Here is a 13,639-nt window from a genome sequence, read left to right as displayed (position 1 = left end):
ACCTAAGGGACGGGAAGGGAATGGAAGAGGCAGAGCGGGAGGAAAAATTAAAGTGTAGCTAGAAGAGCATCAACCAACCCAAATATTGCAGGGGCATCGGAGCCTCTTGTTCCCATTCCCGACAGTTTCTCCTCGCAAAGTCAGCTTTTTGCTTGTTTACATCCAAGCCGAGCTTGCCCAGATGGCGGGCTTCCCTGAACTCTGCGAAAGTTGCAGTTTTAAAAAGAGCCTTTCTCCACTTGGAAATCCGGGAGGATTTTTATTCGGCCGTTTTGAATAGCCACATTTCACTATCTATATATTGCAGCAAGAGCCTACGAATATTGTGAAATCAGCTTGAGTTTTCTTTCCAAGTAAGGTCAAGGAAGAGTTCAGTCCTGTTCGTGGAGGTTTTGTTTGTTTGTTTTTGTTTCGTGTTTTTTTTTTAAATGTGATGCAAATAAAAACGAAAGCGGGATCCAATCAAAAAGTCCAGCCCGTCTGAATTAAGTAAAAACATATAAATTTACTAGCGAAGACGCTCCCCTTGAGTTGAGTGGGACTTTCTTCCGAGTAAAGAATCTCAAGTTTGTTCTGGATCATTGCAGGTTGCGGTTAAAACCATATATTTACCCCACGCATGCATGCACTTATATATACAGTCCAGTATAAGCTTAGCAGCCGGTTCCTAATAAAACGCATTTATTCGGAAGCAAGTCCGGGAGCATTTGCCTTTTATGTTATGGATTAAATCTGATTGCAACAGGGCTGGAAGTAATGTTTAATATCTCTGTGTCTAGCAAGAAGCGGAGGCAGTAATTTGCGCGCTGCCGTAATTTCTACACCTTGGCGGAGTTTCACTCCCATCCGCATACCCAACATCGCCATTTATATAAAAGCATTTCCTTTGACTTTTCCCCCCCAAAAAATTCGGACAAGATTTCTTCCCGAACAAACTGCAAAGGCCCATTTAAAGTCCAACATAACTATCAACACACAGTGTTTGTGGAGAGGGTGAAGAGACCCGACTTAAAACGAAATATTCTCTTTCTAAACTCCTCCAATGCTGGGAAGGAATTCTTTTCGGCTAATATATAGATTACCTTCGCTTTTCAATCCTAATGGCGCAGCTTGGGCGGGGAGGCGGGGGAGTACAGCACCCAAACAGAACAGAAATCGGTAGTGATATTAAGTTTAGAGAAAGGGCTGGTTCTCTCCGCCGCCGCCCCCCCCCCAGCTTCCGGAAATGGTAATAAAAATGTCTCATAATTTTCACCGGAATTGCATTGAGGAGCATGAAGTAAATCCAGAGCTGCACGCAGGCTAAGCCGCTTCCTTTCAGATGGTTTAATTCCCCGAGAACTCTCTCTGTGTGTGAAAGATGAAGGAAGTTTCCTTTTGCTCCTAAATCTCAGAGCTTCCGCTGAGCACCCACAATGAACCGAAGGAATGGCCTGCAGAAAACTCAGCCTCGCCTCTTTGAACTGGCCTCTGGGTCCTCTCCCCATCCCCCACCAAGTTCATTAAGGAATTGGAGCAGGCTGGGGGGGGGAGGCTCTGTTTGGCATTTCAAGCGCTTCCCTCCTCCCAGGGCTTTTTTGGGGGGGTGGGGTAGGCAGATGATTTCCCCTTCTTCTCTTTTTAGGATTCAACGGTATTCGTATTTTTAATCAGCCGGAGGCTTAGTGGCGTCTCCCAAAAGAATCCTTTCTCTGCACTCCTCTGATTTTCTTTCTTTCTTTCAAAAGATAAACTTTTGGAGAAAACAAAAGCAACACACAACCCCCCTGCATCCATTCAGGTTTTCATAAGATGTCGTCGGCTTGGGAGAGCTTCTCCCGCCTTCCTGACTGATCGCATTTTGGATGCAAAAATCCAGGCGATTATATATATATATTATATAGAAGTGGGAGATGGGAGGGAAACGACGTTTAGTCTTTATTTGGCATTTCCACCACTCTGAAGAATTTGATCTTTCTTTCCAAACTTCTGCAATCCGGTCCAACTCAGAGATGTTAGGCCCGATGTGATAAAAGGGGTTTTCTTTCAGTAAACATGGTTTGGATGGAGCTTTTAAAATCCTACTTTTAAACTGGAGCCAGACTTCCTCGGGGAAGTCGCCCCTCAGCTCCCTCCCCCCTTTTTTGGTAATGAAGTCTTACGGACCGAGTATTTTTTAGGGCTTCGTCTCTGATTATTTGCAAGAGAACGGAGCTGCTTTCGGTTTACCGCCTTCAGGTCTTGCTTGGGAAGAAGCTTCTCCTTTGTAGGAGGCAAAAAATAAAAATAAAATAAAAATAAAAATGATGGAAATAAAAAAATCCTGGCGGTGGGCACGAAAACAGTGGGGGGGGGGAGAGTTAAACTCGGTATCTTTGGAGCACAGAAAAACGCAGAAGTAAAACCTTGCTTTGCAATCCGCTCGGTAAGTCCAGATCTTCCGCGGCAAAAGAGCGACTTCTTCGCATTTCTAAGGCAGTCCGGCTGAAAGTCCCAAGTCTGGGTCCTTGGAAAGCGCAGAGTCTGGAAAAACGCGACGCAAAACCCACCCAAACCGCCTTGTAGTGGGAAATGAGGCCATGGCTAAGCAATAGCCTTTGGGTGCTGGAAACGGCGAAACTCCTGGCAAAAGTTATTTAGGGGTTGCCCTTCCTTGAGACCCACTGCGTATGGCCTTAATGAGGGTTCGTGGGGATCCTGGGTGGGTCTGATCCTGCAGCCCTGCTTTGTTCCCATTCCTCCCGGAGTTGTTGTTGAGTGTGGCTCTCCTTCCGCAGAATATGCCCCCGCTGAGCCCGGAGAAGCCTGCCTTGTGCGCCGGCTGCGGAGGGAAGATCTCCGACAGATACTACCTGCTGGCGGTGGACAAGCAGTGGCACCTGCGGTGTCTTAAGTGCTGTGAATGTAAACTGGCGCTGGAGTCGGAGCTCACCTGCTTCGCCAAGGACGGCAGCATTTACTGCAAGGAGGATTATTACAGGTAAAGCACCCCAGGGAGGGGGGAAGAAGGGACCCTGGTTGGGGAGCGCCACGTGGCCCTCTGGGACTGCAAAAGACCGCCCCCCCTCCTCCCGACCAGAAAAGGTGCCTCCACAATCCTGGCTCAATTGGATTTTCCTGGGAGAAATTAACCAGAAGCCGAGGAGCACTTCACACGTGCATGATTTCCACTTGGGTCGCGTTCGCACAGATACGGGTTTATCAGTCTGCGCTGGCTCAACTGCTTACACACTGGGGTTCAACTGCCCCGCTGAAAATGACTTTCACGTGTGAATGGTGGAAACCCCCCCCCCCCAATGTGGGAAGCTCAGCAAGAGCTTTCATGTCCTCTCCGATTGTTGTGGTCTTCGAGGGCGTCGCTTCAGGCGCTTAGATGCTGGGGTGGCGAAATCAAAGTGGCGCACGTGATGTCCGCGTGTAGCACTGATCGTGTGTGTGTGTGTGTGTGTGTGTGTGTGTGTGTGTGTGTGTGTGTGTGAAATGTTGCGGCGCGGAAACGAACAAACATTGGGTCATATAAAAGTCCTGTTCTAGATTTCAGAAGGAATGCGTGCATCACTTGGGTGGGTGTGAAAGAAAGCGCGGATGGCAGCGCTTGGTCTGCGAGGGGACCATTCACACATGCAAAATAATCGCCCTTTGAGTTGCGCACGTGTAAATACGCCCTCAAAGGCCTCGGCTTAAGTGCAAAGGACAGCCTAGAAGAGGGCTGGGAGAATGCAAATTCGGCTATCACCCCCCCCCCCCAATAACTCCTTGCTAGTAGAGGAAGGGCAGCCTTAGCTCTCTGGCTTCCGCGTGGGACGCTGGCAGGGAAAGTGCCTCCTTTTCCAGAGCATCGGGATACAATTCAAAGCAGCGGGAGGGAGGCTTGAAAAACGGTCCTGGGCATGGGCGGGCTATATCCTTCCCAAAACATTCCTGCCAAAAAAACCCCCTCCAACACGCACACTAAGCTGTGTGTTCATCCGAGTTTGCTTCCAAACCTGAATCGGGTCGCCGTTTTGCAGCTCAAGAAGCCAAGTCTTGCGTTGAATTTCAGTGAGATTTGCTGGGCTGCAAACCCTAACCCTAGGAGCTTGGAAGGAAGCCCCATCGCACGATTCAATTGTTAGGATCGCAACAGTCCCTGTTGAGCAGCAAGGCTGCTGCCCTCATTAAGCCGGCTGTGTCATATACTGCGGGCCTTGAAACCAGCGGCGCGGGCCACACTGCTGGTCCGGAGGAGACGCTCTCCTGAGCCCGCAGCAGGCGGGCGACAGCTTGGCCTGGCCTGGCTTGGCTCTCCATCCTGCAAGCTCCGCCAGTCCCTCGCTGTTGAACCGGATCCGGCCCTCCCGCTGGGCAGCATGGCCGCGCGCTCTTGTTAGCGCTGAGCTGCCTTCAGACAAGCCTTGTTTGTGTGTGACCCCCCCCCTTGCTTAAAGAGACGCATCCGGATTTCGCCAGGTCCCTCCCAGCCTTTCCGAGTGAATTATAACACTCCTGTTTACACCCCGGCCCGAAGCTAGAACAATTGCCCATTGATTTCCAACCAAGAGAAACGGACTCCAAGAGACGTGCGCCTGGAAGCAGAGGTGCAATCCGGAGTCAGTGCCACTGACCGACTTCGAAGGGATGGGGCATAGGGTTGCAGTTAATGAAATCTTCCAAAAATTATGGGAAAGGGTATTGTTTACTTGCCCCCCTCCCCCCTTCTCCCTTTCCTTTCCTTTGGACAGCTTTTGAGAAACCTAGGAAACCTAAACTTAAAGACGATGTCCCGCTGTATTCTCAGCTTTATTTCGCAGCCTTTCCGCAAAACGAATCTGCTAAAAGACTCAGATGATCCTGATAGAGCCAAAATAAATATGCGTGCCTAGAATCACACCAGCTTCCCGGCTCCACAGAACTCCTCCCCGGAGAGCATGATCAGTGTATACCGGTGCAATGTGTGAAACTCTTCCTCTCTCGGGATGGAATGAGCAAAGTTAGCCTATTTCGGAGCAGGGCACGAGGAAGCGTGTTCCTCCGCCCTTGGGGAAAGAATGCCTTAGTTTGGAGGTCCTGCGGCTGTCAACTCAGAGCCTGCTCCCTGCTCTCTACCTCCCTCTTCCAGTCGAAAAAGGACGAAACTGATTCGGGGGGTGGTGGATAGCGAAATGTCCTGGAGCATCAGATTTGGGGTTCGAGAGCTATGGAGATTTGTCAGGGGGAACTTCCAGTATATCTAGATTCAGAGCTTTTTTAGGTTTCCCACTTAGAAGACTTAATTGAGCCTGTCAGCTTAAACCGTCGTAAAGAGCACGTCTGAATGCGTGCAAAGTGCAGTTGCCACTAAAAAGGCAACAGTGGAACTATCAAATCTGAGGTTTCGGTGCTCAGTTGAATCCCAGAGACTCCTCGACCCCCTCCCGGCAACGTGTATGAGTTGACTCCTTGCCTGATGGGGGGCGTCATAATATTTGGTTCTGTCTCCCTCTTTCATTACAAAAACGGAGATGTGGGCTGAAGTGCTAAGCAAACCTCAAAAGTTTAGTCGATCAACTGGTTAGATGAATCGTTGAAACGCTTGAAAGATGCATGCCTATATACATAGGTGCTAGGGTTTCCAATAACAAAAATATTCATACATAGTACAGTGTATTACATATTTTTCATTCTCGGGTGAGGCCTGCAGCAACCACACTGGTACACTTCGTTCCCTCCCCTTCAGTTTATTCCTTTCCAATGCATGCCGATTGGAAAGTGTGATCAATCGAGGGACGGTCCTTTTAATCGGGTGACAACCGTAGGAACCAGCACGTGTGCCAAGGGCATAAAGCATATTTGCTCCTTAAAAATGCGGGGGCGGGGGAGGATCCCGCCATTTTTGCCATCTGGATAGTCTCGCTACAATCGCTGGGAGGAATGGGGAACTCAGGCAGGCACATGAGATAACCGGGGGAGACAGGTGGGGATCCCGGAGCATGTTAAGAGAGCTTGCTGTGACGGTTTGGGGGCAGGATCCGGCCCAAAGGAATGGCTTAGAAGTCCGGTTAATTCCAAAGGAGAGATTTAACCTCTCCAGGCCCCAGTGGAACTGAACTGTGGCCTTATTCTGCACCCCTCTCACTCCTCTACCTGTGGACGAAGAAGGAAAGCCTGTTGGGTCCAATGGGGCGTAATCGCAAGTAACGGGGCGCCCCGGGAGGAGCAGGAGAACCGGAAAAATCCCCCTCCCCTTGAGCTAGATCATATCCACTCTACTGTGTGTGTTTTTTCACTTTCACTTTCCTTCTGTCTTCAAAAACAAAAAACACTGATTTATCGTCTCTCTCTCCTCCCATACTTGAAATGGGGCACCTGAAGTCTCATTTCTGTGTCCGATTTTTTTTTTTTAAAAGTCCTTGCTACTCCGGATTTAGAAGAGCGCCAGGCCACTCTTGCAAAAGCTTTAAAATAAAAATAAAATAAACGAAAAACGAAACCCTTGCCATCCGTTGCCCAACCAAGACCCCCGTTTCTCCTTCGCCACAACTTCGTAAGCCCTTGACGCGTGTAGCCCATGCAGACGACCACGTCGGTTGGTTTCTTGTGAAAACTACGCGCATCTTCACCTCTCGGTCTCCTGAGCGTTCGCAGGCCGCTTGACGCGACACCAGGTCCGCAAGCGTGGTTGTCTGGATGGGCTCGGCGTGCCCGCTGGCCCCTCCTGCCGCCCGCTGGCTCTAACGCTGTGCGCTCTTCCCTTCAGAAGGTTCTCCGTGCAGCGCTGTGCCCGCTGCCACCTGGGCATCTCGGCCTCGGAGATGGTGATGCGCGCCCGGGACTCGGTGTACCACCTGAGCTGTTTCACCTGCACCACGTGCAACAAGACGCTGACGACGGGCGACCACTTCGGCATGAAGGACAACGTGGTCTACTGCCGGGCGCACTTCGAGAGCCTGCTGCAGGGCACCGATCCTGCCTCCTACCCGCCTCCGCAGCTGAGCTACACCGAGCTGGCGGCCAAGGGAGGAGGCCTGGCGCTGCCTTACTTCAACGGCACCGGCACGGTCCAGAAAGGCCGGCCCAGGAAGAGGAAGAGCCCGGCCTTGGGCGTGGACCTCGTCAGTTACAATTCAGGTGGGTGGCGACCCCGCAACTAGCCTCCGGGGCTACCGCGGGGGGAAGGGAGGGGTCAGCCTTCCTCGAGGAACCAGTTGCCTAACTGGGTTGGGCGTGGGCCTCAAACTCGCCCTACACGCCTATAAAGGCCGATTCACACGTGACACGCCGCCGACACGGGGAGGGTGGCAAACTCGCTCGATTTCCCACGGGTTTCTGCCTCTCTGAACCCCCCCCGGAAGTGCTTAGTTCCAGAGAAGAAAGGCGGGGAAGGGGTGGCATCTTAAAGGTTAGCAAACTGGCTTGCATGAGCTTTTTGTGGGCTAGAGAGAATCAGATGGAGTGTAGGTAAAATATTCGATTTAAAGAGGGCACGTCCCATTCAACTCAATGGGACTTAGTTCTTCTGACGCAACGTGTGCTCCACTGAATTCCCTCCCGCCCTTGGCATTTATTTTCAGATTTAGGTTAAGGATTCCGCACAGAGAAAAATAATAATATCCCAAGCAGCTCACTGACCTAAGGAGGGGAAACTACCGGGATATTTCTTCTTTTCTCTAGAACGCTCTTTTTTGGCTCTTAGAGGACCGAATTACGACCTACTTTGACTTTAAAGATAGGACACAAATACCTTTTGATTTAATTTAACTCGACTTCACTGGGACACGAGAGTTTAGTTTGAATCAGAACAGAAGCAGCTTGCTTTCCATAGAGGTGGTGGCGGCGGCGGCTGGGGGGCTAATTTTTAGTGCTTCCGAATGTCCAAAGCCCTCCACCTATTACTTCGTTGTAATCCTTGAACCAGCCCTGTAAAGTAGACCACTATTATGATCCCCAGGTGACAGATAAAAGCGAAGGAGAGGGGGATTTCCTCCTTGAAGCCCCTTAAAGTTTGTGCGGCAGAGGAGAGATCGGGGCTGGGGAATCGGATATGTTTCTGACGACGGGATCATCTGAATCTCTGTTCAGAAGCAGGTTCCCCAGTGCTAAACGGGCTTTACTCCCAGCTAAATGCGCATAGCGCGCCTCGCTGAACTCAATCGGACCGACCTAGGAGAAGACGCGCGTAAATTTACGCACCAAGCTACAGCAACGAAAAGTTCATTTCTCAGCCATTGCCCTTCTCATGGCTGGCTGAGAATTAGGCGGCCCGATCAATTATACTTGCTGAAATATCAGCAATACCATATTACTGGGTGTTGCTGGGAGGGAAACAACCCTCGCAATCCGCCTGAAACGCAAGTGAGAATTATTTTCTGGTGATAGTGTGACCATCATCAGGACGCGCAGCCCAACCCCATTTTCTGCCGGGTCTAGTCCCGTTTCTAAGAGCCTAGAGTCCTTCCAGGTTTCAGGATATATTGGCCTCAATTCGAAACCCAGACGACTGCCCGTCGGATGCGTAAAGGGGAGCGCAAGCCTCGGCGGGGCCCCCGCAGACTGTGCCGCGACCTCCAATTTAGCCGTGAAATCGCCCCCTCGGAGGAGGTCCCCGAGCATGAAATTTGTGGTTTGCTCGAAGAGAGGCGCTCCGCGTTGCTTTGTCCCTGGCTGGATGGGTGGATGGTGAATGCGCGCAACTAAAGCTAAACACAGAGATGGGTGTATGTTTGAGAGAATCTGAGCTCATAGGAAGGGGGGGGAATGAAATTGGGTGGGTAGGGGGAGAGTTGACCCTGTTGAATCTGGACCATTCTCAGGGAAAAGAAAGTCAGGGCCCGGGGTTTCTGTTTTGCAATACGGATTAACCTGAAATGATGCGCTCCGCTCTCCTAACGAACATGGGAATCTGCCTCATTCTGCCATCTATTGTCCACTAAGACTGGCAGCTGCTCCCCCAGGGCTTCAGATGGAGGGCATTCCCAGCCCTGCCTGGAGATGCCGAGGCCTGAACCCGGGACCTCCTGCCTGCAAAGCAGACAGATGCTGTGCCAGTGCGCTCCTGCTCCAATCCGCGCTAAGCGAGTTTTGCTAGCTTGTCTACTGGAAAGCGCCTTGCTCCGGATTTCACTCTCCCGCGCTAGCTGGAGGCACGAAGCCTCTCCTTCTTTCCTCGCCCCCCCCACCTTTGGCAAGGAAGAACGAGGCAATTTCGTGTCCTCTGAGGCGGAGGGAGGGGGGGGGGAGCTAGAAGAGGAGGAAGCCGAGTTTTAATTGTTGGCTGTTAATTGGAGATGACACTGGAATCTCTGGCAGCGGAGCCGCTTCTAGGCTAGGCGAGATGTAGGAAGGCGAAGCGAGAGCGCGCGCTGAGGCGCCTCTCCTCTCCAAGGGGGCTGGGCAGAAGGAGTGTGTGTGTGGGGGGGGGAGAGACTGAAGGAAGGGCTGGGGGGCTGGGCAAGGCACTGGGATTGCTTTCAGAGCGTTATGCGTATTCATCCCACCCCAAACTAACAGAACTCCAGCCAATATATGGAATATAGATTTCAAACAATGCATGTACACAATCTTGGAACGGGCAGAAATCGTGGGGTTGGGCTGCAATCCTGTTGCCCCTCACCTTAAACCATACCCCTCAACCCCCCATTTTCTAGCTTTTACTCTGAAAAATTATTAAGTTTCTCGCATTTGTAGAACCGGAGACAGGAGGCAAACGGTACGGGTCTTCCCACTGAAAACGTAGACTGCTCCTCAATTTCAAGGTTTTACTTTGCCCGCTCGGAAAAAATAATAATCCTGCAACTGCCCAGCTCCGAAGGACCCCAAAACATATTTGCCAGACAGAGAATCCTAGCTATCTTTTGAACAGGAGTGGGCCACGATCCAGCAGAAATGGAAACATTATTTTAAAGCCCCAGTACGGAGGAGCTTTCCGTTGTAATCTTGTGCCTGGGTCTACTTTCCAGTAGAACACAGCGACATTTCCCTTCCGAGTAAATCCGCTCCCGAACAGCGCAATCCCATGCGCGTCTATTCAGAAAAAAGAATCAGACATTCCTCTCAGGTAAAAAAGTACGTAGGACTTCAGAAGCCATCAAAGTGATTCGACCAGGTTGGATTGTACCATTTTCCTCCCACACCAGAATCACGACCCCCTGTTGTTTGAAAATAGTTGATTTCAGTGAAGGTTTAAGTTCCTGCCTTGGGCAACTTTCGTTAAAGGCTTGGGAGCATCGGATTCGTTGCGATCATTCCTTTTCGCTTCAGAGCGTCTCTCTCTCTCTCTCTCTCTCTCTCTCTCTCTCCCTCCTTTTTCAAGGAACAAAGCAACCCTCCCTAGAAAATCGCTCTTAAAACAGAGCACTTTTTTTTCCAGAAGGAGACAAAAGAAAAAGTGTTCAGTGTTTTCTGGAAAGTCATGTTAGTTTGGAGATAGAGAGCGAGAGACAGAGCAGACAGATGGAAAAGACTATACCAAGACGGCGTGCGCTAGTTTAAGGGCTCCCAACTTCTCCCCAAATGAAAATCGGCCCTCATTCGTTTGGATGTCGTGTGTAGGAGAATTTCCCTGTGGATCATGTCCACAACCGGTTAAATATAATAAACTGGATAGGGAGGGGGTGGGGGGAAAGAGGAGTCAAGTTGGCGTTGTTCATCTTTTGATGCTTACTCTAATTTGGCTGGAAAAGTGAAAGGCAAAACCCCAAACCACTGGAGTGGGTTGTCCTCAAATTAGACAACCTGCCTCTTTGTGCTATTTATTGCAGAGCAGATCCGTGTCTCCAAAGGGAGGCAGAAGGGACTAGCCTAGAATGTTACTGAGTTAATTTCAGAGAATTAAACCTTAATCGTGAACACACATGATATCTGCAGAAATAAGGGCCGTTTACATTAATTACAGACAGGATTGTGGTCTGAAGGTCCCATGGTTTTCAACAGGAGAATGAAGCACCTGCTTACATCTTTGCCCAAATCTATGATTTTTTTATTTTTTTTAGTGCTTAACGTTGGTTAGATCGTGTGCAAAATGAATACAGAGCACTTCCTTATTTCAGGATGTAGAAATAAGCAAGTGCTCCAGTCACGCAGAAATGATAAGCTAAATCTCAACTTTCTACTCTGTTTCTGATCAGAGTTACTAGGAAGTAAGAATCGCAAGGCAAGAGTGCATTCAGAGAGTCTAGGCTGTCATCCTTCTCCCTTAGTTTTGTTGTTGTCTTCACTTGGCCTGTAATAATAGAGGAACTGGTTTATTTAGCACAGGTGTAGAGAACTTTTGAACCCCCCCATGTTAATGAACTACAGTTCCCATCAGCCCTAGCAAGCATGCCTAATGGCCAGGAATGATAGGAGGTGGAGTCCAGTAATATTTGGAGAGCTAAAGGTTCCCCATACCTGATTTAGCTGGAGGAAAGAACCTGGCAACAGCCTACTTCATTAGATGTGAGGGTACTGCCTATGAAATCTCAAGTCAGATAAGCCAGTTAGCAGCACAATCCTATGCATGCCTACCTAGAAGTAAGTCTCATTGAGTTCGGTAGAGCCTACTCCCAGGTAAATGGGTACAGGATTGGCACCTAGGTCATCTTTGCACAATGCCACCTCTCACTTTCCCCACACCTATAATGCAAAGGTAAATATGACCAAAGTAGGTACCATGTTTAGAAACAGCTACCTTCTGCTTTCTTGTTCCCCATTAACAAGATTCTAAAGGATACACAAATAGGGGGAATGAGGTTCCAATGTGCTGTTAGGGGAGTGTGTGTGTGTGTGTGAGAGAGAGAGAGAGAGAGAGAGAGACAGAGAGAGAGAGAGAAAGAAACACCATCTACGTACTTGCCTGTAATGGGCCACTTTAGATTTCCACCCATGCCAAATGCATCCCTGATTTCTAATTCCTAGCAATGCAAGCTCCCGGGTAAAATTGCAGATTCCAGATGGAATTCTGTGTATGCATTCTTGGGTGTAATGGTGAAACCCTGGAAGGAAGTTCCACCGAGCTCTATAAAACTTGTTCCCAGTTGTTTGTATAGGACTGCAGCTGAAGTCCCATTGAATAAAACAGGACATGCCTTTTGGAAAATGTGCATAGGTTTGCATTCTTACTTAGAACTACAAGCTGACTGCAATGCACATGTGGTCCAGTTTCCCATATTATGGTATCATTTGGCTAATTACTGGGGTGAGGGGCCTCTCCTAGTTTGAAGGTTCCCCCCTGCAGTGGGAAGATCTCCTGTTCATGGGCAAAGCCCACCTGTCAGGCAGCAATGTTAGGGTGCTTTGTTATCCTGGACCACTTTCAAAACATACGGCACATTTTATTAATCACCTGTGCTGCCTTTGCAGTTTTCAAGCAAAACCACAACATTGGCCATTGGCTATGATGTACATTTGATTTTCCAAATGGCTTTCTGTTCTGCTTTCTCTCCTCTTGAATTAATAATGTTGACAAGTGGCACAATGTAAGCCAAGAGACATTCTTGCAGCCTAATCTTTGACCTGTTTACTCGGAAAAGCCTACTGAGTTCAACAGGACGTCTTCGCAATTGAAGAAGCACATATCAGGCCACAGCCTGATGCTGTGGATGTTGAGTTAGACTTAGTTCTAGGTTTGTGTCCAGCCTTTCCATTACTTTTGAGTGTGCCCTTTGGCGCTTCAGGTCAAGGAGCTGATTCCTTCACATGGTCCAGCTGGGCTCTTGTCATGCTTGTTTTCAGATTCCTCTCTTCCCCAATTCACCTTTGCATTTTGGGTTGATATATATGCAGCGTGTGAAAATGGCATGACAATTACAGTGGTACCTCGGGTTACATACGCTTTCGGTTACATGCGCTTCAGGTTACAGACTCCGCTAACCCAGAAATATTCAAAAATTTTATTAAACGGTCACAGACCAGATACCCAGAAATATTACCTCGGGTTAAGAACTTTGCTTCAGGATGAGAACAGAAATTGTGCAGCAGTGGTGCAGCGGCAGCAGGAAGCCCCATTAGCTAAAGTAGTGCTTCAGGTTAAGAACAGTTTCAGGTTAAGAACGGACCTCCGGAATGAATTAAGTACTTAACCCGAGGTACCGCTGTATTGTTATGATATTGTATAATTGAACCAGCGCCTTTAAGGCTACGTCCCAACGGACGCTTGTGGGTCAGCCCTCACTGAACACGTTCCTTTTGAGTGAAACTTGTGCAGGATAGGTTCAGAAATATTCAGATCTAGGGCACCAAACCCTTTCACATGGCAATAACAGCCTAAACCCTCTTCTTCCTGTGATCAATGGCTCCCTGCATGATGGATTAAGGGGTTTAACAGAACAGAACAGAACAGAAAGGAGATAACTGAAAGGCAGGCTAGGATTGGCTTATTTCTTTATTATTATTATTTTTAAAAGGCCTTGCTGAGCAGAATTTATGTGGCCGTTGACCTCGACTCCCCCACCCCTTTCGGGTGTTGTAGCTAAAACAGAAGTAGTAACATTTTCCACCAATAAAAAGATTGCTGTCTCCTCCGAAATTCTAACTCCCAACATACTGGGATTTGTCAAAAGAATGTAGCAGTGACCTCTGGTGGCTTCTGCAGGGAGAAGCCTTTCTCAGAGAGAGGAGGCAGAATATTTATTTTAAAAAACGTAGGGGTTTTTTGGGTGTGTGTGTGTGTGTGTGTGTGTGTGTGTGTGTAGGAGCTGTCTGTTGCTGCTGCATTGGCCTTAAATGT

General features: G+C 49.1%; 1 protein-coding gene and 1 long non-coding RNA gene across 6 annotated transcripts in view; one reads left to right on the top strand and one right to left on the bottom strand.

The window, feature by feature from the left end:
• Nucleotides 1-13,639, bottom strand: part of LOC310708497 — a 124,062-nt gene that overhangs the window by 84,123 nt on the left and 26,300 nt on the right. The gene's annotated exons all lie outside the window — the stretch shown is intronic.
• Nucleotides 1-13,639, top strand: part of LHX9 (LIM homeobox 9) — a 37,664-nt gene that overhangs the window by 341 nt on the left and 23,684 nt on the right. For 2 of the 3 annotated variants that reach the window (XM_083506835.1, XM_083506833.1), the window contains exons 2-3: nucleotides 2,757-2,959; nucleotides 6,695-7,065. In XM_083506835.1, the coding sequence (XP_083362961.1) occupies nucleotides 2,757-2,959; nucleotides 6,695-7,065 (574 nt within the window). The remainder of the gene's footprint in view (nucleotides 1-2,756; nucleotides 2,960-6,694; nucleotides 7,066-13,639) is intronic. The other variant, XM_083506834.1, reaches the window with a different exon arrangement.

Source organism: Podarcis liolepis, assembly GCF_965112155.1.
Source record: "Podarcis liolepis genome assembly, chromosome: 6".
Lineage (NCBI taxonomy): Eukaryota > Metazoa > Chordata > Lepidosauria > Squamata > Lacertidae > Podarcis > Podarcis liolepis.
Note: the sequence above shows the minus strand (reverse complement) of the source record. Positions and strands in the feature narration are given on the sequence as shown.